Raw genomic sequence first — 23,248 nt, 5'->3', positions numbered from 1 at the left:
AGCAAAAATATTAATGAAAAATATTAGATTGATATTATCAGTGATGTTATCACAGATTTCATGAGTGCCGTAATTTGTGGGGTAATTAGCTGTGCATGGCGATGGCGCGAGTTATTGTCATCTTAGGGCACAAGTTATAGTTACTTGAATTAACACTAACTATAACAGATACATTTCCATGGTTTTGTATGTTTGAAATCTCAGCCTAACTATACCGTCCCTGTAACCTTTGTTTTTTTTAAGTGAATTTCCATGTTTTAAAAAAAATTCTATTTCCTAAGTTTAACGTCCCAGTAACCTGTGTTTTTTTCAGAGAAATATATGTTATTCCAACCACCGCCGCGCATGGCCTTCAGCCGTATGCGTGGCGTTGGCTGCGGCCTGTTTCTCTGGTTGTGAGAATAGGTGTGAGAGGGTGTATATGGATGTGAAAGTGGCTGGGTGTGAGTGGGTGCATCAGTGTCTGTGTGGGTCTGTGAGTGGATGTGTGAGGTTTCTAGTGGGTCTGTGAGTGGTTGTGTGAGTGTCTGGGGGCCTTATTAGGAGTCTGGTGGTCCTAGGACCACCTGACTTGCTGTGGCGGTTGGGCTGCTGCACTCCAGGCGGTCTGACTGCTTGTTTCCAGTCCAGGGAGGACCTGGCTTGGCAGTTCAGGCTGGACTGTTCCCATGGGGAACAGGGTCAAGACTGATTTGCATATGGCTGGGTCCAAACTGGAACGGCATGGGTAACAAAAAAAGGATGGATTTAGGCCCAGATCACTGTACTGGGGGTGAATGTTTGACATTGTTCAGCATTCCGTCCATCACTTGTTCTTTATGGTTTTGATTTAAAACAGAAATAGATTTTATGATTAATTACTATAGACCTCGTTATGAGTTTAGCGCTCGAACAAGCCAACCGCCAAACTCGTGGTGATGAGTCCGCCGTCAACCCGGCAGCCTCACCCACAGTCGTTTTACGTTTTACGTTGTTTCCACTTGGCTGAGCAGTGGAACATTGTATTGCGATGTTTCCACCGGTCGGCCCGGTGGAAATCGCGCTGTGGTAATGGCCTCAGCTCCCTTAAATGAAACAAGGCCAGTATCATAGCACAAGAGCACCCTCGGAATGCGCACTGTCTGCAAAGCGCATGCGCATTCCGAGAATGCTGGGCAGTGGGGCCCCCCTGTGGCCCCCAGCACTTCCTTTCCACCAGCCTTTTCATGGCAGTTAAACCACCATGAAAAGGCTGGCGGAAAGGGGACTTGTGATCAGCATGTCGGTGCTGAACTCAGCATGGCTGTGGCTGACCGTGAGTCTGACCACCCTCAGCCCGTCAGCGGTCCAACCCCCACCGCGAGGCTGGTACTCTCAAGAGCGCCAGCCTCTTAATGAGGCCCTATATTTCTGCTGTCTATCTTTAGTACCATATATTTTAGTAATCTACATGAATGGTAGCAAACGTTGATATTTTAGCTATCAATATTTTGATGTATTGTTTCCGCAGAGAGATATTTTGGTGATTGGTATTGTGATATACACCACAACTCTCAGAAACTGAATAACCTGACCCTATTTATCATATGTGTAGTGCCCATGAATCAAGTTCTTACAGGTTTATGAATCTGCTCCAATTCACCAGTAGCAGAAATTCATGTTCTGACTCTTCTCAAGGCAAATAGTCTCTACAATTGAATGAATGGACCCTATAATTGCATGCTTAAAGGTTAGATGTTGTATGTCCCTTCTGATTACTCAGGCTGACATGAAATGAATTTTGGGGCATCTTGCTAGTCCTGATGATAGCCCTGGTCCCAAGAGGCCTATGAGAATAGGGCTCAAATATGTTAACATATTAATAGGGCAAAGGGCCATCTTATCCCTACCTTATCCCTCCCCCCCCCCCACCATTAGTTTTAGATGTAAACGAACAAGCATTATTAAAGGGACATATATGGTCACTTTATTTTTTTAATTTCAAGGTATTTGTATTTCTTTCCAAGACCCCAGATGTGATAATTTCCAAAGTGCTACGTGGAATATGATCAAGCCCATCCTGGTTTTTAAAGACCAGGAGCATTGATGAAGCATGTCACTAATAGAGTGGGTGAGGGTCTAACAAAGAAAACCTTTTGGTTGTGTGAAGTAGGCTGTACCTCTTAGCATTTCCATTTTTGAGTGTACTCTTGGATGTGGGATACCTATTGTATTAAAGTGTTACTCAGGGAGAGTGTATCCCCTAGCCATAAATTTCTCTCTCCCCTCCTCGAGGGGTGGTGTGGTGACCACTAAGCCAGGTTATTGTGTTGTGGATTTCTAAAAAATGCCATCAGTCAATGCCAGAAGGGAGGTGACCAAAACTCAGCTCTTGTGTATTGCATATTTGCATGTGTAAGTGTGTTGCTAATATGGGGTCTTTGACAGACAACTACATCTCTTTGTAGATGAGCACTAAAGAGGGAAAGCCCAACCTGACGTGGTAAAAGGCACGATGAAGCAGGGGTCATCGTTTCACAAGCCTCCTTATCTCTTAACACAAGAAGTTCTGGTTTTGTTTATGTTTCCTCTAGCATTCAAAGAAGCACATTCTTTTCCTGGGAGAGTTCAATGGAGTCTCACAATGCAAAAAGATGCTTTTGAATGCTTGCATACACTTTGCCCCTCATTAAGAGTTTGACGGGGGAAAAGGCCACCCGCCAAACTCCCTTGGTAAGTTTGCCGCTATGCGGCCTCCTTTCCACGGGTCCCATTAGGGGTCCCCCGCTAGGTCAGCAGGCGGAAACAGTGTTTCCGCCCGCTGTTCCAGCGGGGAAGAGCCCACAACATTGACGCCGGCTCCTAATTGAGCCGGTGGCAATGTTGCAGTGCATAGGATGCAACAGCACCCTTTGGTGCCCCCTGCAGCCCGTCTCCACCAGCTTTTACATGGCGGTGTGACGGAGAGGTGGGTCGTAATCCCCAGGACGGCGCTGCATGCAGTGCTGCCCTGGCGGATTAGGATCACCAGCTCCACCAGTCCCTCCAGTGGAGGGAAACTGGCGGTGCTGGCGGTCCAACCGTGGCCCGACTTCCACAGCCATAATTTGCCGGTCTGACCGATTCCAAAGTGTCCAAACCACCGCTTTGGCGGAGTTCAGAACGCCACCGCGGCCCAGGCCTTCTGAAGACCGCAGGGTCATAATGGCCACACTTGTCTCTACACAGTCACTTCTGATAATGTTACCCAGGGGTATCACACTTGCACAAGCCATGAAAACCCCTTTTGTGATTGTGAAATCAGATGATTGGATGCTAATTTCATTTTCCTCAAGAAAAAAATCAGGCTTTGAGGAAATAAACAAGTTATGGTTTTCCATTCAGTGATTTAGTGACTAAAATCATTGTACATGATGCTGTAGTTATGATGTCTGCGGTTTTGATGCTGAAATGCTTCATTTCACATCAATTAAGTTACATTTGCTCGGAGAAATACAACTGCAATATAAATGAACATCAGAGACTCACGCTGAGCAGCCTGATGGTTTGTTAAGCCACACAAAAAAAGAGCTTGAAAGTACACCAGGCACACGCAGTATTTCGTTTTAAAATGATAATTTGATATTCAGGGCCGGCTTTAGCGCTGGTGGCGCCCAGTGCAGCAATCATTTTTAGGCGCCCCCCACCCCACAACCACTTCCTCGGATTCCCTCCCTACCACCCAACAAAAGTGCCCCTCATCTCTCCATAGCTCCTCTAACATACATTCATTTTTTTAAGGAGCTAGTACAGGCTGGCTTTTCTAATCCACTCAGCTATCTACATAAAACATACTTCTGTTCTTTACAGCGGACATATTAACCCTCTGCGCTACTTTATATCCAGTCAAAATTGCCACCGGACAAAATTGCAATCTCTCTCTTTAGCAGGAACTTTAATCACAAGAGTTATCTTGGCATTTTAATGGCTCCCTGGACGCACAAGGAACTTTTCGGCAGGTGCTTTTAAATCAAAAGTTTCTAAGTTATTGCTAAACACAGCGCCACTTTGAGATCAGCGCCCCTCCCAATCCAGGTCAGCACCCGGTGTGGCCGCACCGGTCGCACCGCCTTAAAGCCGCCCCTGTTGATATTAAATGTTATACTTGAGGCAGCACCTTACTTCATATTTAGCTGTGACCGACCCCATAAGTTTCTTATGAAAGTTGAAATAGATGTATAGTTTTGGTGCGTTTTAGTAGTGTATTTAAAAGATTTCACCCCCACAACACATGATTTTGCACCCGAATATCGATTATAGCTTTTGTGCCCAAAGTAATGTTTCCCACACATGTTTTGCCAGGCAGAACCATGCAAGGTTAGTGCCGGACCAACCCCCATTTTCTAAATTTTGCACCTCGTAACAGGGGGAAACTTGTCATACTACTGCCATCTGACCATTTAAAGATTGCCATAGGACATCTCTCTAAATATAGCAAAGTTGTTTACTTAAGACATTTTCAGAGGGCAGCATCAGCATCTGTAAATGATGGCATCAACAAGGCAGGCGTTTTTTTCTGTAACCTTCAACCAAAATGAGTGACTTTTTGGTGGTTATTTCTTTTGAGTCCCTTCAACAAAATTCTCTGCGTTCTGAAAATGCACAACACTTTGTTCAATTTCTGTCTTATTGCCATTGAAAGTGTGCATCCAAAGGAACATTTGTTCTGCATGATGTGCTTATAAAAAATACCACAAATCCTAACATTGTTATGCTTTAAAAAAATATCCAACCTAAAGCTTTAAACAATAGAGAGAAATTAAGAATCACTCTCTGGGCAAAAATGCAATTTTTGGAATCGAAAAAAACAACCCATCAATTCAAGAAATCGCGTGGTTTTTTTATTTTTAAAATAAGGATCATCTAGAACAATGATTCTTTACCTGTGGAGCACAGACCCCAGGGGGTCCCCAACTCCTACTCAGGGGCGCCCATGACTGTTTAGAAAATTAAATAATATTAGCAGATTAAGGAAATAGGTATACAACAAAACTAACACTGAAATTTGTATAGCAAAATTGTTCCTGTATAAAGGAATTTGAAATTATGGGTTAAGTATTTTGATTTGAGGGAGCAGCACAAGCGAAGATAAAGGCGTCTAGCATGAACATTAAGTGACTCATTGAAGCACTGACAAAAGGACTGCATGCATTTGGAGAAGAAAAGATAAATGATACGATGGAATCCAGCACATCACTTCATCTTTTAGGAATAAAACTAAATTTTGAAGCACCCCGACCATCCAATTGAAATTAAAATTTTAATTGTTGCATATTTTTTTTGTTTGTGAATTAAATAGAATAGTTCGTCATTTACATTTCATGAACACTTGTTTCTATATTTTTGTGTATTGTTTTCAGGTTCAAATTTTGGAAATTTTAGGTGGGGACCTCGACTTCCAGTAGTAATTCAGTGGAGTCCATGGATGTCACAAGGTTAAATGCAGCTGGCTATAGGCAACTGAAGCGGCCCCAGGGTGAGCAATGTAGTGACTCTGATGAACAAGATACACATAATGCAGAAGTTCCTGATTTACTGTAAGAATATTTCTTAAGAAGCCCTGAAAAGACTTTTGGCTTCCAAAGCGTCAAGGCAATAGGCTGTCTGAACCAAATACGGTAGAATCCAAGTCGAAAGAGAACCTCAGTCAAAGAGTTAACACAAAAAGCAGGCCCACTGTGTCAAAGATAAAGACCATGGACAGGGGTAAGCCAAAAGAGTCAAAGCAACTGCTAAGCATGCTGAGATTTGAAGGAAAGTTGCTGGTGCGAAGACTCTTAAGGAAAAGATGTCCAGGTTATTGACACAGAAAAGTCCTCAAACCCCAGTGACTCCAAATAGACATTGAATGTTATTGACACTGAACAGGTTTTCAATGGCGAAAGAAGAAGAAAAAGGCTATTTAATCTAAAATTGCTGCACTTATCCAAAAAAAAAAGTGTTTGATAAAGATTTATCAAGTCATGTAACTCCAAAGTGAATAGGATAAAAAGACAGCAACAGTTCAACTTTTTGTGGGTCTAATTTACCAGTTTGATTTCATTGTCAATATGAAAAAATATTTCCCATGCAGTTTAGGTCTGCTAAACAGGAAAACATCGGCTGCCTCTTGATAAATCACAAGGCTTAGAAAGTCAAAGTTTGTTCCAGGGAAAACCTGCTGGTGCTTGAGCATGTTTCCCAAAGCTATATATGTACACTACAGCGAGTCCACCACATCACTGGGAATTATGTCACCACCACTACACCGTGCAACACTACATCATTCAAGGATGGTAATCTGCCTGGAAGAAATCCAGCAAAACCAGAGCTAACTCATCTTTTGGCTGTGGATCTGACTGGAATTGGGGAAAAGCTCTTTCCACACTTGAGCCCATGCCCCGGCGCCCAGGAAAACTTTCGGTGCATCCGAAAAGTTGTTGGGATTCTTGCAACTGGAAACCTGGTGTCCGGTGAACCGGTCCAGGAGACATTTGTTCCATCTGCTACTTTTTATATAAAAACATTTGCTACAGTAATTGAGTAAGTGCTTTGGAAAGGCCACATACTTCTTAAAACTAATCCCTTGTGCACACATTCTTGGGGGTCACTGCTTTATGTCAGTGCCATGAGTCGAATGCAGTATTACCCTCTTGTACCCATTTCCCAGAAGAAAGCCAATCCTTCAAGATGCCAAATTTTATACCTGGAGGTGTCTTTCCAAAGTACCTCCTTCTGTCTCCTGTACTAAGAGAGCAGTCTTACAGATGAACCTGACTATTTTTTTCCATTTCATTTTCAATTTGAAAAGCATAACCTCACTGTTAACAAACATGTAGAAGTCATTTGCTTTTGGAATTTTAGGCAAGGAAGTAAATACTCTTACAAACAAAAAGATAGATTCACTCGTTTGAATTTACTAATATCAAGACATTCTCTAAAATGGATAGTAAAACGTTATACATAGGTTAATTAACATCATAGAGGATAGGAGATGTATACTTTTTCCTACTAAAGAAGTAACTACATCATAATAGGGTAATATCATTCCCCATCTTCGAACCTCTTTGGAAACAATGCAGAGTAACAATTTGATAACGCACATATAGCTACAAACATTTGCTATCCTACCTGTATACAACAATGCACTGCATGTATAGAACGTATGCACACACCTAGCTACAAAGAAAAGAAGCATTAAACGAAAGAGTTTGAAATAAGTGACGCCATAAGCAGAAAGTGTAAAGAAAGGATAGTGTAGCAGGAGGGTAGAGGACATATGACTAGTGAAGGCCTGGGAAACGGAGTCACAGTTGCAGAATGGTGGGATTCCTCAGAAGTCCAGTCACAGGTAGACAAACATAGATGCAACGTTTTTAACATGTTCCTAAGACTTTATTAGAAATTATGAGACTTTACATCCTTCTGGAAGCGAAGGAGGGAGGCAGCTTGTCAGATCAGTGTAGGAATGGATTACCCAATCCTACTCCATAAATAGTTGTCTTCTTACACGTGGACTGAGGCATTCTATTTTCCTTCTATGAACATTGCAAGATCCACAGAAGCTGTTGATCCTGAGATCTTGGGTGCCAGATAGAGTGGAGTGCTTCTGTTTATAGTCTTGTAGACACAAATGATACAGCTAGAATGGAAGCTAACGCAAGCCGGCAAACGGAGCAAGTGGAACGGACATGTGTGTGTATGAGCATGTTGTGTGTGTGCCTGAGCGAGAGAGAGTGGGAGAGTTCCAGCCATACGCTTGTAAGCCTTTCATTTTAAGGTCTAAAGCTTGGAAGATGGACTTCAGGGCAGAAGTATCTCTAATGACAATTCTTGCCTGGTGCTAACATTGAAAGACCTAGATGTAGCTGAAATGTAATTGACTTAGGAAGAATACTGTATGCACTTTTTTCATGGAGATTCTTCAAGAAGCCCATTCATTGTACTTTGCCTTGGTTCTTGTGCTGTGGTTCAATGTCATTGCGATGTAGCTACGTTAGATCGTACAAATGACAAGGGTTGAGCGGGTCTGCAGGGTAAGGGAGTTGTTTTGGAAAACTGGGCAGCTGAATAACTAAAGGGCAGGAAGCAGGTGGCACGCAGAACAAAGCGCAGAGCTTTAAAATAGGGTAGATCAGAGGATGGAAGTGGGGCTTAAGGTAGGTGAAAAGTCAGCAAGGCAGAGGAGATGGGCAGTAACAGTATTCTTAAGAGAGGTTGCAGAGGAAACAGCCACTGTCAGGGGGATCTCCACTATAACTTCATCATTCATAAAGACCCCTATGTTGAGCAGTCAATGCCGCAGCTTCATAGAGCCAAACATGCACCACTATATCAGACAATGCGCAAGGAGGCGTGACTGTATTAAGCAGTATAAGCAATGCCCTTTCCTGAGGCTGGACAGATGATACAAGTAAGTCAGCCAATGATAATTTCAAGTTTTGGGAGATGAACCAGAATATCTGATGGACCATAAATGTAAGGCAGGTCTGCGTCTATTTTAATCTCCCAGGGCAGTGTCATAACATTGCAGGTCTTCATTCCTTTTTACTTTGAATCTGCACTTTTTAAGCAAGGGGGCACCTTGTAGGTTATCAGAGCTCTCTCTATATATGGCATTTCATTACTCTTCAAGCCATGACCGAAACATTCATCGTAAGCTCTTTGTTGTGTCATTGAGTACCGTATGTGATCATCATCAAGGACATGTTCAAGAAATCTTTAAAAATTAACCTTAGAGGGGTCACTCAAGACTAATATTACTCCAGTACACTAATGGGCAGTGTAAATCGACTAGAAGCACAAATATGATGCTATTCTACTGACTGGTCTTGACACTGATTCTGGTGTATTGGTCCAAGTTAAAACAGCACATAGTGACCAGATTAATCACAACAGGACACAGGGATGTCAGTTATTGGGATTAAACTGTTCACACCACTGACATCTAAATGTCTGAAAGATCCACTGGCTTTGTGACAAAATGATTGGGATTAGGAATCAAGAACAACAAATATAAATATTCTAAATACATTAATTATTGACTAGATTTCTTATTTGTTGAAAGGTATCTCTTAGTATTAGGACAACACAGAAAAAAGCAATTTTGCTTAAAAATAAGAGAACCACAAGAAAAGTAATTTTGGCTGAAAATAAAAGAACCATAAAGAGCTTCCAAACGTTTTCAAATGTAGGCATTCCATTGAAAAGACAATAAGTTATGTCTTAGAAATGCTAAGACAGATATTTTACACTGAGGGTCACAGTTATTTGTATTTATGAGCAGTTTTCTATTTGCAGAGCACCATCCCAATCTTCTGCTGCATGAGCTGTCCCTGCATGGTGTGCTGCATGCGTGGCATGCCGAAAGTAAAATGTATGTTTTGGTTGCTTTTTTATGCAGATCTGTACTGTAAAGATGGCATACACTGTTTATCAATGATTTATAAATCACGCAATATGTCAAAGTGAGTCACTGTTACTTCGGTTGTGTCTCCGCTTTTCAGGGCACTTTTTGCAATGCAAAAGATGGTCATTTCCAATGTCGAGTTTTGCTCCATATGTGGAGTTTTTCTCCTAACTGTGCCCTCTTAAGAAGACATTTCACATGTTTTTCGCATACTAATTTGTGGTGGGTGGCAGTCTACGAGGGGACTCAACAGACCTTCTCAGTCCTTGAGAGAGACTGAGATCTGTTAAGAGGATACCAGATTGACATCAGGAATGAGAGTAAGGGCCATATGTACGAACACTTTTTCCCATAGACACAGAATGGGTAAAAACCTTTGCTACATCTGGCCCTAAGTGCCTTAGTTGAGCAGTAAGGGCTATGTATGGCAAACTGAGAAAAAGAAACAGCAATGGGAGGCTGAGCTCTGTGGATAGGGATGGTAGATGAAGTCAGAGTAAAAAAAACGAATAGGCGTGGAAGAAGAAGGATGAGTAAGAGGGACTGAGATCAAAGATGGGGATAATAAACTGAGGTGAGAGTGGTAAAGTAAGATGAAACAAAAACTGTGATTTGTTGGATCAATGGCATATAACGTTCCAGGATGCTGATAATAGTTGGCGTTCAGGAATATATAGACAGTGGACCGAAAACAAGTTTGAGGTTGACAAACTGAGCTCAAGATATAAGAGCCGTAGATAGACCTGCAAATGGAGTTCTGCATGAGGATGATAATCAGAGACCATGGGCGCAGCTTCAAGATTACTTGTTGATGATAGTAAATTGGAATCATGGATAAGGTTCTAGATAGTCATTAGAACTGAGTATGGAAGCTTGATGTTACAGATTTGAGTTCTAGTTGTCATTAGTTATGAGGATAGTAGTCAAAGGCCATGGTTAAGGGATCTAGTTTGTGATTGAGGATGGTGATGGTAGACCGATATTATTGATAAGGGTTCTGCGATTTTCAATGCCGATGAAAGAGTTTATGTATACGGGTATGATGCTGATTAGGGTACGGAACACTATTAATAAGGGTTCCAAAATATTATTAGGAGAGGAAGCCTGTACTCCGAGATAATTGATAAGGCTTCTAAACTGTGACTAGGGGTTTTGTGGTTTACTGGGGTCATTGGTTAGACTTTTGCACTCTGATCAGAGAACATAGAGAAGAGTTCTAGATCATACTTTACTATGTTTAGGTAGGCATCCAGGCTGTAATTAGGAATGAGGAAGGTACAGATCAAATACAAGCAGAATCTAGGTCACTAAATTTCATGAATAAATAAGAACATAGGTTTTAGCAGGTAGAAAATGATCCATATGTGTCGATATGTGTCTAAGCTGGACTGTGCGTTGCAAAGAAAAGCTGAGAAAAAAAGTCACTCTTTTGAATGAGGTGCTAATGGGTGAACTGATACCACCTGGCAGGGTTGGAACAGTGGCACATTCTGAACTCACGCTTCAGGTTTAAGGCTGAATTGCAAACAATACTGCATCTGCACAGTACCTTTCCGCCCATTTCCTTCATCAAGTCACCAAAAGAAAAACATGTCTGTTTATGATTATTGCTGTCTCTGTTTGTCTTACCCTCTGCCTGCAGGATATACTCCGAAGAGTTCAGCGCGGATTCCTCATATACACAGTAAGTGAGCACATGCATGGCTGCACACATCACTTGGATTTTACTGAAAGAGCCACAGCCATTCTCCACATTATATTAGTGCTTAATTTGAGCCAATAGTTGCCTGCGGGGGCACCAGCACTTATTTTTGAGGGGTGGCACTTATTTTTCTGTATCAGGCATTTACTGTGAGCAAAAGGCAGATATGTGAAAGAGGAAGGAAGAGAAAGCAGAAAGCTGCAAGAGTGAGCTGAAGGGGCAGGGAGTGGCTGTAAATGGATTAAAAAGGCCCGAGATGGCTTCAGGATTACACTGCCTCAGTATCCTGTGCTCGCGTATTTAATTGCAGCAGCCGCGAGTTTCAGAGGAGAGCTTTGGGCACCGGCACGTTTTTATTTACTAACTAAGCCATGCCTTATATTAATGTACTTCAGAGGCCCACTCTGTCTATCATACAGCTCCCTGCCAGAGAACTGACTGCAAATAGTGTGTATTACAAGAGCTCAGTTGCTTATACCACAGTAGCTCGGGCTGGTGTGTTTTGCTCCCAACATGCACTGCGCTATTTAGGGGCCTCTCTGTTCTCCTTTGTGTATTTCGTCATTCCATGTCTGAGAGCAGACAGCAGACAGATGCGAGAACAATGAATCAGGTAGAAACACGCTGGCTGGATCTGTTCAGCTTGTATCAGCATCAGTGCCACGCTCCGACGTACAGAGGGGAGCGGCCATGCATATTCACTTGCTGCTCCCACTCGTTGAAGGATTATACAGATAAAAATATAAATGTTATGTGGTTCATGTGAAAATGGCCCCCTTTTTAGATGCTTTGTCTTATCCCCTTGGTATTCCTTTACTGTTTACTGCCCTCAGAAGGTTTATTTAAGAGAGCACAGGTGCATATAATTATAATGCACACTAAGAAATGCAAAAAAGGAAAAACACAGCAGCAGACTTTTTTCCCCATCGATGCACCCGGGATCCAGAACAACATCGGGTATTTGTGAGAAGCAACCCTAGGCTGCTCCAATTTAGGAAAGAGTTGAAGGCTCATCTCTTTAAAGAACCTTATATCACACTGCAGTGACAACCCCATAACCAGCACCTTCTCCTATCACTCACTGACTTTAAGCTTGTACAGCGCTCCACTGCCCTCTCGCTGGGGTTACGCTCTAGAAATACCACATCCCTACGAGCAAAAAGTGAAGGAGGTAAACCAACCTAGTGTCATGTACATCACTAGCTCCCTTACTAAAGGATTCAAATTACAACATTAAGCCTCACTTGACATAGAGAGCGGGGTTACACCTTAGAAGAATGCAGTGATGAGTATTTACAGGGGCTGCGGGTTCAGGTATCTCCTTCAGCTGTCTGTCCTCTGCTGGTCCTCAGTTATCATGGAGGAGGAACATATTACGGATGTGTGCAATGAAGCTTCCAGGCATGAGGATTCACCGGGGGCTGCAGGTTCAGGTATCTCCTTCAGTTGTCCGTCTCCTGCTGGTCCTCAGTTATCATGGATGAGGCACATATTACAGATGTGTGCAATAAAGCTTCCAGGCATGAGGATTCACAGGGTCTTCTGGTTCAGGTATCTCCTTCAGTTGTCCGTCTCCTGCTGGTCCTCAGTTATCATGGATGAGGCACATATTACAGATGTGTGCAATAAAGCTTCCAGGCATGAGGATTCACCGGGGGCTGCAGGTTCAGGTATCTCCGTCAGTTGTCTGTCTCCTGCTGGTCCTCAGTTATCATGGATGAGGCACATATTACAGATGTGTGCAATGAAGCTTCCAGGCATGAGGATTCACAGGGTCTTCTGGTTCAGGTATCTCCTTCAGTTGTCCGTCTCCTGCTGGTCCGCAGTCATCAGGGTGGAGGCCTTAATTACATATGTGTGAAATGAAGCATTTAATAGTGAGAATTCACAGGGGCTGCTGGTTCAGGTATCTGCTTTTGTTGCCCATCTCGTGGTGGTCCATAGTTATCAGAGTGGGGGCACTAATTACGGATGCGTGATATTAAGCATCTAATTCTGGGTTTAGACAGAGGCTGTGGGTTCAGGTAGTTTCTTTTATGTAGAGGTGGGTGGTAAACTCTGCTCCGCCGTGTTGATTTTGCAGAGTTTTGCCACTCCACGTTCCACTTGGAGCACGGAGTTCGACAAAAACTTCATCCACTGCCAGGTAGTGGAGTTTACCATCATCACTCCTACTTACTATAGGCATTACTGTGATCTATAGCCTGAAGAGAGCACATTCAAGTAAAATAAACAAGGAAATAACATTAGCAATGCTTGTAGCTGCAGTGACTTTGAGTTGGCATGTACCAAAAAACAATACAAACAGCAAAGTACACTTTCCAGTGCTTAGAAAAGTCTATGAGTTGATCCACCTGTAGAGCATGGGTTTAAGTCCCTGTGAAAGGTGACTAGCGCATGATCGAGTAACATAACCCACATCAGAGTCTTTACTTTGGTGCACAAAGCAAGCCCTGAACAGAAATACACAATTAATTCCTCAAGAATTACAATGTTCATGCGACCCGTAATACATTTTTACCAGGCCAAGACTCCATGAGGTTGCAGCTCATGAGGTCTGTAGGGTGATGAAGGGGTGTGCAGCTGTGCACTATTTGTCTTTGTTGCATCACCAGTCCAGGAAGCTAAAACGCTGCAAGGGCTCAAACCGACTGTAAAACTGAACTTCATGTTATTTAAAATAAAACCATAGTGCAAAGCAACACAGTCACTAAACCGGTCACCTTTGATCCAATTAGACAGCACTGCCACAGCCAGATATAAGCACAGGGCTGTGGACCTCTCATGATTTGCATGGCTACTAGTAAAGAAATCAAGCTTACTGTTTCCACAATAAGATGAGACTTTAGAGTCTGTTCTTTCTGTTGACTAGTACTGCGATGGCAGCCAATCACAGATGGTTTTAACTTTTGGTGCTGTGAGGGGTGTGATTGGCTGAGGGACGACGGCCTTCAAGATGAAGGCAGGCAACTCAACTACGCAGACATCGCCATCGCCGCCGTCCCACGCATCCGGAAGGCCACAGCCGGAGGAAGGTCCTTTCCCACCACGCCGCCAAGACCTGGAACTCCCTCCCTGTCCACCTCAGAAGATCTCCCATTCTATCACAATTCAGAAAGGACCTCAAAACCTGGCTCTTCACCTGATGCCCTCTGACCTTCACTTACTGCTCTTCCCCCTCCTCCCCCAAGCGCCTTGAGACCCTAACGGGTGAATACCCGCACTTTACAGATACACTCACTGATTGATGATTGCAGACCTGGTGACGTAATTTTCTGTGAATTACAGCTGACGAGTGGTGCAGTTTTCAAAACTTCCCATCATTCTGAGTGAGTGTTGACAGTGTTACTGTTGTGCCCATTCTGCTGTTAGATAGTGCACAGTATTACCTTCCGGTATGGCTAGCCGTCTTCCTCAATAACAACTGGGATCAAAACGAATGCCTTCAAGACTTTTTAAAAACTGCTGCTTCACTAGGTGCGAAGCTTGGCCAAATTTTGAGTTGTTTGGGCACCTACTACAAATCCTATGCACAAACACATTAATTGCAAGTGTTTTGGTTCATTTAAAGGGCACCTGTACACTTAAAAATATGTTCCTTTGCACCTCACGGAAAGAAGCAATGAGAACATATAACAGGAGCCAGAACCTCTGCCCACTTGATGAACTCAGCAGAATTTGGCAGAATTTTGGGGCAACTCCGTGAAATTCCACTGACTGAAACTCTGCGAGTTCCACCCAGGCCTACTTCTACTGCCCGTTTCCTGCTGATCCACAGTTATCAGGGTGGAGATGCTAACAATGGATGTGTGGCTTGAAGCATCCAATTGTGGGTATTCACAGGGGATGCAGGTTCAGGTATGTCCTTTTACTATCCATCTCTTGCTGGTCAATAGAAGGGTGGAGGCACTCACTATGGGTGTGTTGAGTATTCACAGGGGCTGTGGAACTAGTTATGGCCTTTTATTGCCGGTCCACAGTGGACAGTCCAGCCATAGGATCTATCTTGGCTGCTGTAACTCACTACTCTCGGTCTGTCTATCTGCCTGATTCAGTTCAGGGTGCAGTAGCCTTCCTGGTCTCCCACTTAATGAAATACCACTATGAGAACAAATTTAGTATGACTCCCAATATATATGATCTTTTATGTTTTTGTGTACACACTACTTGAGTCACTTTTTTTTAACCTGCTTTGTGTGAACATGGGGGACACTGAGAACCTATCGATCACTTCACATGTATGATCTAAAGATTTTTGGAGCAGTTATGAAATTTACTAAAGCCTTTGGGCGATTAAGAGGCTGGTACATTTCCTTATAGTCATGCTTTGACTTCATCTAGTGCAGCAAGTGATGTCTTAAAAATGATAACGAACACTGGAAGAAGTCCTTAACCAACCACTGTTTTTGATAAAATGGTCTCCCATGATGTGCATCAATCTCTGCCCACTGAGTCCACTTCTCACATCACCAGGCTCCACCGGTTCCTTGTAGCTGAACATTAACGCAGTCATTTAAAGTTTATGTAGTGTTCCCATTTCCACAAGGGTGGATAATCACATTGCATATGTGTATAATGTGCTACATTTTTTAATAAATAAATAAATCCCACATTGAAGCTTAAAAATCTCTAAATTGTTTAAACCTTACGTCTAATAGACAAAAAGTACCGTAGTATTCTTCTGAGTATCTGTGACACAAGCTCACATTATAAGTGCTGAGTATAATTCTTATTTGTGCAGCTACTTCTGTTTCAGTGCTGACCAGAATTAAGAGTTGTGGGGATTTTGTCAGACCTGGTAAATACTGGGTGTGATAAAATCAACCCCCCTGATATATTTTGCCTGATTAAACCTGCTGAAGTTCAGCGCGGGGAATATGCCCGTAAAACATCAAGGCATACGGATTTTGGTGCAGTACGCAACAAAGCGCACAGTAAGCACCAAAATTCACAGCACCAAAATCACAATTTTCTGTCCCGTTTTGCAGACAGAAATTATCGCACATAATAAACGCCTGTCTGACTTTATCATGTATGATCAGTATTGCACATAACATCGGGGCTCTCGTCATGAGACCTACACGGTACAAATGTGCAAGTCCCACAGATGCGCCCCGTTTTTTAGCGCATCTTTTGGGTCAAGGGAGCATTCGAACAAAACTCTGGCGCTCACGTTTCCTGGAAAGTGGTGGTTGGGGGGGGGGGGGGGGGGGCGTTCTGTGAACGCAGCCTGTGCTTTTGTCTCTAATGCTACCTTGTTGCTGCACGCAGCGGGACTCCGCTGACGTAATGTGTAATTATTACCCTCCGACTCGCACGATCTGCCACTAAATTCCTAATCGGCATTGTTAAATCTAAAAATAATTGCATGATATGGATACATTAATAAGACAAAGAAGGGCGTCACCAGATCTATCAATGACAGCAACATTGTTTTCAATTTGGACACTTGTTGTTGGTTCCAAATTGAGAAGTGCCACACACTTAAACCATGAAACCCAACGTTTGTCGCTGTGTAGGCAGATGATGATCAGTGGTGACAGTTAACGCCCGCGGTAATGTCAAGGGCGTTAACACTTTACGCCTGCATGTTGGGTGCACAGACTCCAAGCATAACTTATTTGTGCACACCACCACGTAGCACACGTGCCATTTTCAAACACTCCAATAATAGCTGTTACGATTACCTGAGTTAATCGCTTTTAATTATTTAATGTCAGAAGAATGGAAAGCGGAACTGCTCCTACCAGAGCTCAGCCTGGGGGCCACCAAATTATAGGCAATGATAAGGGATGAGGCTAACACACTGAGCTAGCTTGCTGGCCTCATTCCTGTTATAATTCGTTTTGCTGCACAGTTTGTTTAAAACTCTTTTTTTTATATAAGTAGAAAAGAAACATTGGTAAAATCAGCATATCTGCTTTTGATGTGCTATGAAATGAATACAAAGGTTGCAGGTTTTGCAAAACCAAAATCTTACTTGCCACACTAAAGCCGAACCCAGGCATGGGCACGAGGGGAAAGTAGCGAAACAGCAAACAAGCATCAGCATTGCCAAACTAGGGGCCTCATTTACAAGGAACAGACGCATTGTCATCGATGCGTCAGTTTTCTTGCGCCTCCCGCACATCCCCTGATGACACCATGGATGCGCTGTATTTACAAACAGACTCCATTGTGTACATATTTACATATGCGTCAGAAATCCTGACGCATCTGTTGGTGCTAAAGTGTCGCATTGCTGAAGTTGCGCCATTAAACTGACACAACTCCAGCAATGCGAGGAGAGTCCCATAGGAAAAAGCCATGCGTCAATTTTACACCTGATCTGAGCAGGTGGTAAATTTTGACACAGTGAAGTCATAAAGTAACGCAGTGAAAAGTTGTAAATTTCACTGTGTCAGTTCTACATGACTTTTCCCGTTGGAACGCCCTCCCGGCATACATTATACCGGGCGCAGGTATAATGTGATGCACAGCTTTAAAAACTGATGCATTGGACCCAATGCACCAGTTTTTAAATATGGAGAAGTGCAGTACACTGCTAGCACCACTGCTGCATCAAAAAAAAAATGACACAGCAGCAGTGCAAGGGGCTTATAAATGAGGCCCCGGCTGTCTTATGTCACTGGAAGTCAACCACCATCCCGACATCCTCAACCCGGCAGGAAAACATCTATGAGATGGTGACATTCGAACGCCTGATCTATTAACTAAACTAAATGATAAACTATAGATATTGGAGACCTTATGGGTGCCAATATCAATGTCTAACCCTGTAATAGGGATCACTGACCTTCAGTATATTGGTTTGGGTTATTTCTCTTGCTCCAGTTTTAGTTCCCTTTTGGGGCACATTCTTTATCGGCATCCGCAGTAGGAATATGTTCTAATCTGCTGTAGGGTGGCTAAATCCGTACATAGCCTCGATAGGTTTTTATTGATGTGGAGGAGCTCCCCTGGGCCAGACTGGGAATGCAAAGCAGCCCTGGCAGCCTTGTCAGGCCAGTCCTGGGAGGGGGGGGGGTAGAGGGGTTGGTTGGGGGGTTGGGGACTTGGGGAGCAGGAGTGTAGAACTGCTGCTTTTGTTATTGGTGGCTTATATTGTAGCAACGCTGCAAAACCAGTCCCAAGTACCGGCCCCCACTGCTCCAAAACCGGTCCCCTTCCTTACAGCCTCCCAGGGAAACACCCAATGCCCACGAAGGCCAGTCAGGCCCTGGAGCTCCCAAGTTGTCTTGAGAAGTAAGGGCCTGATTTTCGAGTTTGATGGAGGGGGTTACTCCATCATAAAAGTGACGGATATACTGTCCAATGGATTATGATCCCATAATATCCCATGGAGATCGTAGTACAGTGGTTGGGATATCCGTCACCTTTGTGACAGAGTAATCTGCTCTGCCAAACTCTTAATCAGGCCCTTAGTCTGGTGCAATATTCTTTACTGTATGTTACTTAAAATGAAGGAGATTCGACTGAGTTTGTCCATGTTAATAACTAAGATTTTTTCTGGTTATTTCTGGGTTTCAAAGGGCTTTATGGTTCCATCATCACTCTGATTGTATTCACTGTTACTCTTTGCAAAATCTCAATAAAAAGTAGAATGAAAAACAGAAATGACAATAGGTCTGGTTTATAATTGAACCTGCCTATTCAGTGGTTGGTACATTTAGTCACACAACAAATCATTATCATACACACAATCTGTCAATCATTCTGCCCTTATGCATTCATTCATCCACCTTCAAAAAGACAACCAAACTCAACAAGCATATGCAAGGTAACTTAAAAGAATAAAAGCAGAAGAGAGAAAACATATGGCCATCTAAACATTGCAAGTATACTTATAATGTAAAATAAAATTATGTATAAGGGGCAGCTGTATTATAATGGTATTATATACAGTGCAATGTTGTTTAGCATATTTGATTTACTAGTAAGTCTCTAGTACAGTGCACCAGAGGTGCCCAGGGCCTGTAAGTCAAATGCTACTAGTGGGCCTGCAGCACTGGTTGTGCCACCCACATTAGTAGCCAGGCCTAAACCTTTCCTTTTTATACATGTAAGGCACCCCTAAGGTAGGCCCTAAGAAGCCCCATGAGCAGGGTGCAGTGGATATTAAAGGTGGGACATGTACTAATGTGGTTTACATGTCCTAACAGTGAAATACTGCCAAATTCGGTTTTCACTGTTGCAAGGCCTATCTCTCCCATATGTTAACATGGGGGCTGCCTTTAAATATTATTAAAGTGCAGATTCCTTTAGGGAGCATATCGAAATGTGGAGTTTAGGGTCTCTGAGCTCACAATTTAAAAAAACATCTTTCATTGAAGTTGGTTTTTGGATTGTGCGTTTGAAAATGCCACTTTTAGAAAGAAGGCATTTTCTTGCTTAAACCATTCTGTGACTCTGCCTGTTGTGGATTCCCTGTCTGGGTCAGTTTGACAGTTGGGCTGTTTGCACCTCTCTCTAGACAGTGACACAAAGGGAGCTGGGGTGTAGCCTGCATATCCCGATGAGCCATCTGTGCTGGGAGGGAGGGGAGGAGTGGTCACTCACACCTGAAAGAAGAGCCCCCAACACCTTTGAAAATTAGATCACCTCTGGAATCATGAGGACCTCTGCCAATGAGAAGAGCTGAGGAGACGTGCTACCCCTGTCTGTGACTGTGCTTGTTGGGCTATCCTGCAGTTGCTGCTTCTGCCTGTGAAAGGGAACAAAGACTGCACTTTGTGGTACATTCCTGCTTGTGAAGAATCTCCAAGGACTTGGACTGAGCTTGCTCCCTGTTCTGAAGTCTCAGGGCCATCAAAGACTTCCCCTACCAGCACCTGGACCCTCTGCTGAGACTCCTGCCCTGACAAGTGGTGCCCTATCCAGTCCCTGGGCCTTTGAAAGGAGAAGCTGGTGAAAATCCAAGAAAAACGACTTCAGGTGACTCCGGACCGACGCCGCTGGCAAATGCTGCGACGCTGCCTGCAAACGACTCCGTGGTCCTCGCTGGAGTGTGACGACCCTCACAGACCTGACACTTTGCAGCCCGCCGAAGTTCACCACTCCGTGGAAGCTGTCTCACCACGTCATGACCGCCGGATATCGACTCTGCCCGGAGTGCGCGGATTCAGTGCTTCGCACCAACGCTTCCTCACTGCCACCACTACGCAGCAAGGACCCGGTGCCTCTTTGTGATGCCTCCACTCCTTCGCCTCGCAGCCCTGGAACGGACGCTGCCTCGGATCGAGCGACGCAGCGATCCCTGACTTTGCGCACCGGCTTGTCTTTACATTTTACTAAGGTACTGAACCTGGGGGGTCTGCGTGACTCCGTAACCAGCGCCGTTGACGTCAGATTGTTGGGAACTACTCCGTCACGACGCTGTGTTATCACTTCATCAAAGCACTTTGTATTTCTAAGCGCTTTTTTGAGTTTAATCTTCATAACTTGACTTGTGTATGTCGGATTTTTGTCGTTTTGGTCTTGTTTTGTTTAGATAAATATTGGTTATTTTTCTAAACCTGTGTTCAGTCATTTTGTGGTGTTTTTACTATATTACTGTGTGTGTTGGTACAAATACTTTACACATTGCTTCTGAAGTTAAGCCTGCCTGCTCGTGCCAAGATACCAAGAGGGTGAGCGGGGGTTAAACAAGAGTGATTCTCCTTTACCCTGACGAGAGTGAGGGTCGTTGCGTGGACAGGGTGTAACCTGGCTGCCAACCAAAGACCCCATTTCTAACATTGGTGATCATCGGTGAGGATTGGACTTGTATGTGTACTTGACATACAGTGATTAAGTATACACTACTGTTTTCAGTACAGACTATTACTTGACCACATACTACTTGTCTTTGTGATTTTTCTTTTTTTCTCTTTTTGGACTTTTCCCTACTTCCATTTGGTGGTAATCCTTTATTGACTTTTGAACTCCATTTGGGAACTTGTTTTCTGCCTTTCGAACTTTGCACGTTATACTCTTCATCATGTCTCAGTCTGGAGATGCATCAGCTGGAGCTGCTTTTGATTTAGGGAAACTGGAGAGTTAAACAGTTGCCCAACTTAAACAGTTCTGTAAGGATCTTGTCTGCCCCATAAAGACCACCGCCAGGAAGGAGAAGCCGTAAAAGGCACTGAGGGCCTGGGTGACAACCAAGGAAGCTGAGGGGCATACAGAGGACGAGAATGGGGGTGAGGAGGAGGAGGCGCAGAGTATTCACAATGGTATAGTGGGTGGGAGCAAGCTGAGATGACCCTTATCTCACTAGGGAACAGTGAGATGGTCCAGAGAACCCTTGTGCCTGGGACCACTAAGAAGTACAGGCAGTGGGTGACCATTAATGGACAGAGGGTGGATGCTCTGAAAGACACAGGAGGCAGTGTGAATACAATAAGGCGTCACCTGGTGTCTGAAGAGCAGATAGATCCCCGTGTACTTCAACAAGTAGTTGAGGTGCACAACTCAGAGCGCCTGTGCAGAGTGGCACAGGTTCCCTTTGAATGGGGGGTGAGGTCTCAGGTTCCTTGAAGGTAGCTGTGAGTCCAACCATGCCTGTGGATTGTTTGCTTGGCAATGACCTGGAAGATTCTCCTTGGAAGGAGGTGGAACACAGGTCACACTTGAAGATGTTCGGTCTGCTTGGGTGGCTATGCGTATCCACCAGGTCAATGGCAAGCCGTCAGGGTGGTCAAGAGACCTGGAGCCTGAAACAGTGGCCCAGGGGATGCCAAAAAGAGGAAGGGCAGGGTGTGTGGGAAACTGGCCCCAGAAATTCCCAAGTTCCAGGAGGAGCCAGAGCCTGAGGGTGACGCCCCGGAGCCTAAACTGGAACAGGTGGCTGAACTGGGAAAGGTCCCTGAGCTGACACAGTAGCAGCAGGAAGGGGGACCCACCAGGGAGGCATTCTGTGAGGCACAGAAGACATGCCATACTCTACTGGATTTGTGGCAGCAGGCTGCAGACCAGGCGGCTAGCAAGGAGCCAGGATCTCACCTGAGCTATTGGGAGGATGGCCCCCTGTACAGTGAGCCTAAGGTTCCTGAGCCTGGGTCAGCCCATGTGCTGGTGGTACCCCAGTGCTTCAGAGCCTTCCTACCGGGTCTGGTACATGACGTGCCTTTAGCTGGACATTTGGAGCAGGACAAGACCTTTGAACGAATTGTCACCCACTTTTACTGGCCCCTAATGCACAGGCATTCTGATGCTCCTTGTAGGTCTTGCCAAACTTGTCAGGCAAGTGGCAAGAGTGGGGGGGAATGTAAGGCTCCCCTCCAACCTTTTCCTATAGTTAGTACCCCCTTTGAAAGGGTTGGTATTGACATTGTGGGGCCTCTGGACCCCAAGACAGCCATGGGCAAAAGGTTCATCCTGGTCTTGGTGGACCATGCCACCCGGTACCCAGAAGCCATTCCGCTGAGATCAATCACTTCCCCTGTGGTGGGTCGTGCATTGATGGGGAGTTTTCCCCGCATGGGGTTCCCCAAGGAAGTGGTATTTTATAGGGGTACCAATTTCATATCCATGTATGTGCAATCTCTGTAGCAGGAGAGTAGGGTAACTTATAAGTTCACCACTCCTTACCACCTCCAAAGCAATGGTCTGGTTGAGAGATTCAACCGCACCTTGAAAGGCATGATCATGGACCTGTCAGAGCCCTTGAGGCCTAAGTGGGACATCCTCTTGCCATGCCTTCTATTCGCCTACAGGGAGGTGCCTCAAAAAGGGCTTGGCTTCAGTCCTTTTGAATTGCTTTATGGCAACCCTGTTAGGGGACCCTTGAGTCTGGTGAAGGACGGCTTAGAGAAAGCCCCCAGTAAACCACCCCAGGATGTATTTAGCTACATGCTGGTTTTCCAAAACCAGACTGCCTGCTTCAGAGCTCTCGCACCAGAGAACATGGAAGCCAGCCAGGCAGATATGAAACGATGGTATGACCAGAATGCCTCTCTGGTCGAGTTTCAGCCTGGGCAAAAAGTGTGGGTGATGGTGCCAGAGGAGCCTAGAGTTCTCCAGGACAATTGGACTGGGCCATTTGAGGTTTCAGAGTGCAAGAGTGAAGTCACCTAACTGGTGGACTTGCGGACTCCTGGGAACCCCTTAAGGGTCTTGCAGGTGAACCGTCTCAAACCCCACTTTGAGTGGACTGAACTGCCCAGCCTCCTAGCAAC

At 44.4% G+C, this 23,248-nt stretch overlaps 1 protein-coding gene across 5 annotated transcripts in view; it reads left to right on the top strand.

The window, feature by feature from the left end:
• Window positions 1–23,248, top strand: part of KCNT1 (potassium sodium-activated channel subfamily T member 1) — a 1,355,573-nt gene that overhangs the window by 533,328 nt on the left and 798,997 nt on the right. For 2 of the 5 annotated variants that reach the window (XM_069241645.1, XM_069241644.1), the window contains exon 2: window positions 11,028–11,069. The exons of the other annotated variants lie outside the window; for them this stretch is intronic. In XM_069241645.1, the coding sequence (XP_069097746.1) occupies window positions 11,028–11,069 (42 nt within the window). The remainder of the gene's footprint in view (window positions 1–11,027; window positions 11,070–23,248) is intronic. 5 annotated transcript variants of the gene reach the window in all.

The sequence above is a fragment of the Pleurodeles waltl genome, chromosome 6, assembly GCF_031143425.1.
Source record: "Pleurodeles waltl isolate 20211129_DDA chromosome 6, aPleWal1.hap1.20221129, whole genome shotgun sequence".
In the NCBI taxonomy this organism is placed as follows: Eukaryota; Metazoa; Chordata; class Amphibia; order Caudata; family Salamandridae; genus Pleurodeles; species Pleurodeles waltl.
The sequence above is the reverse complement of the archived record's forward strand: the minus strand, read 5'-3'. Positions and strand labels throughout refer to the sequence as shown.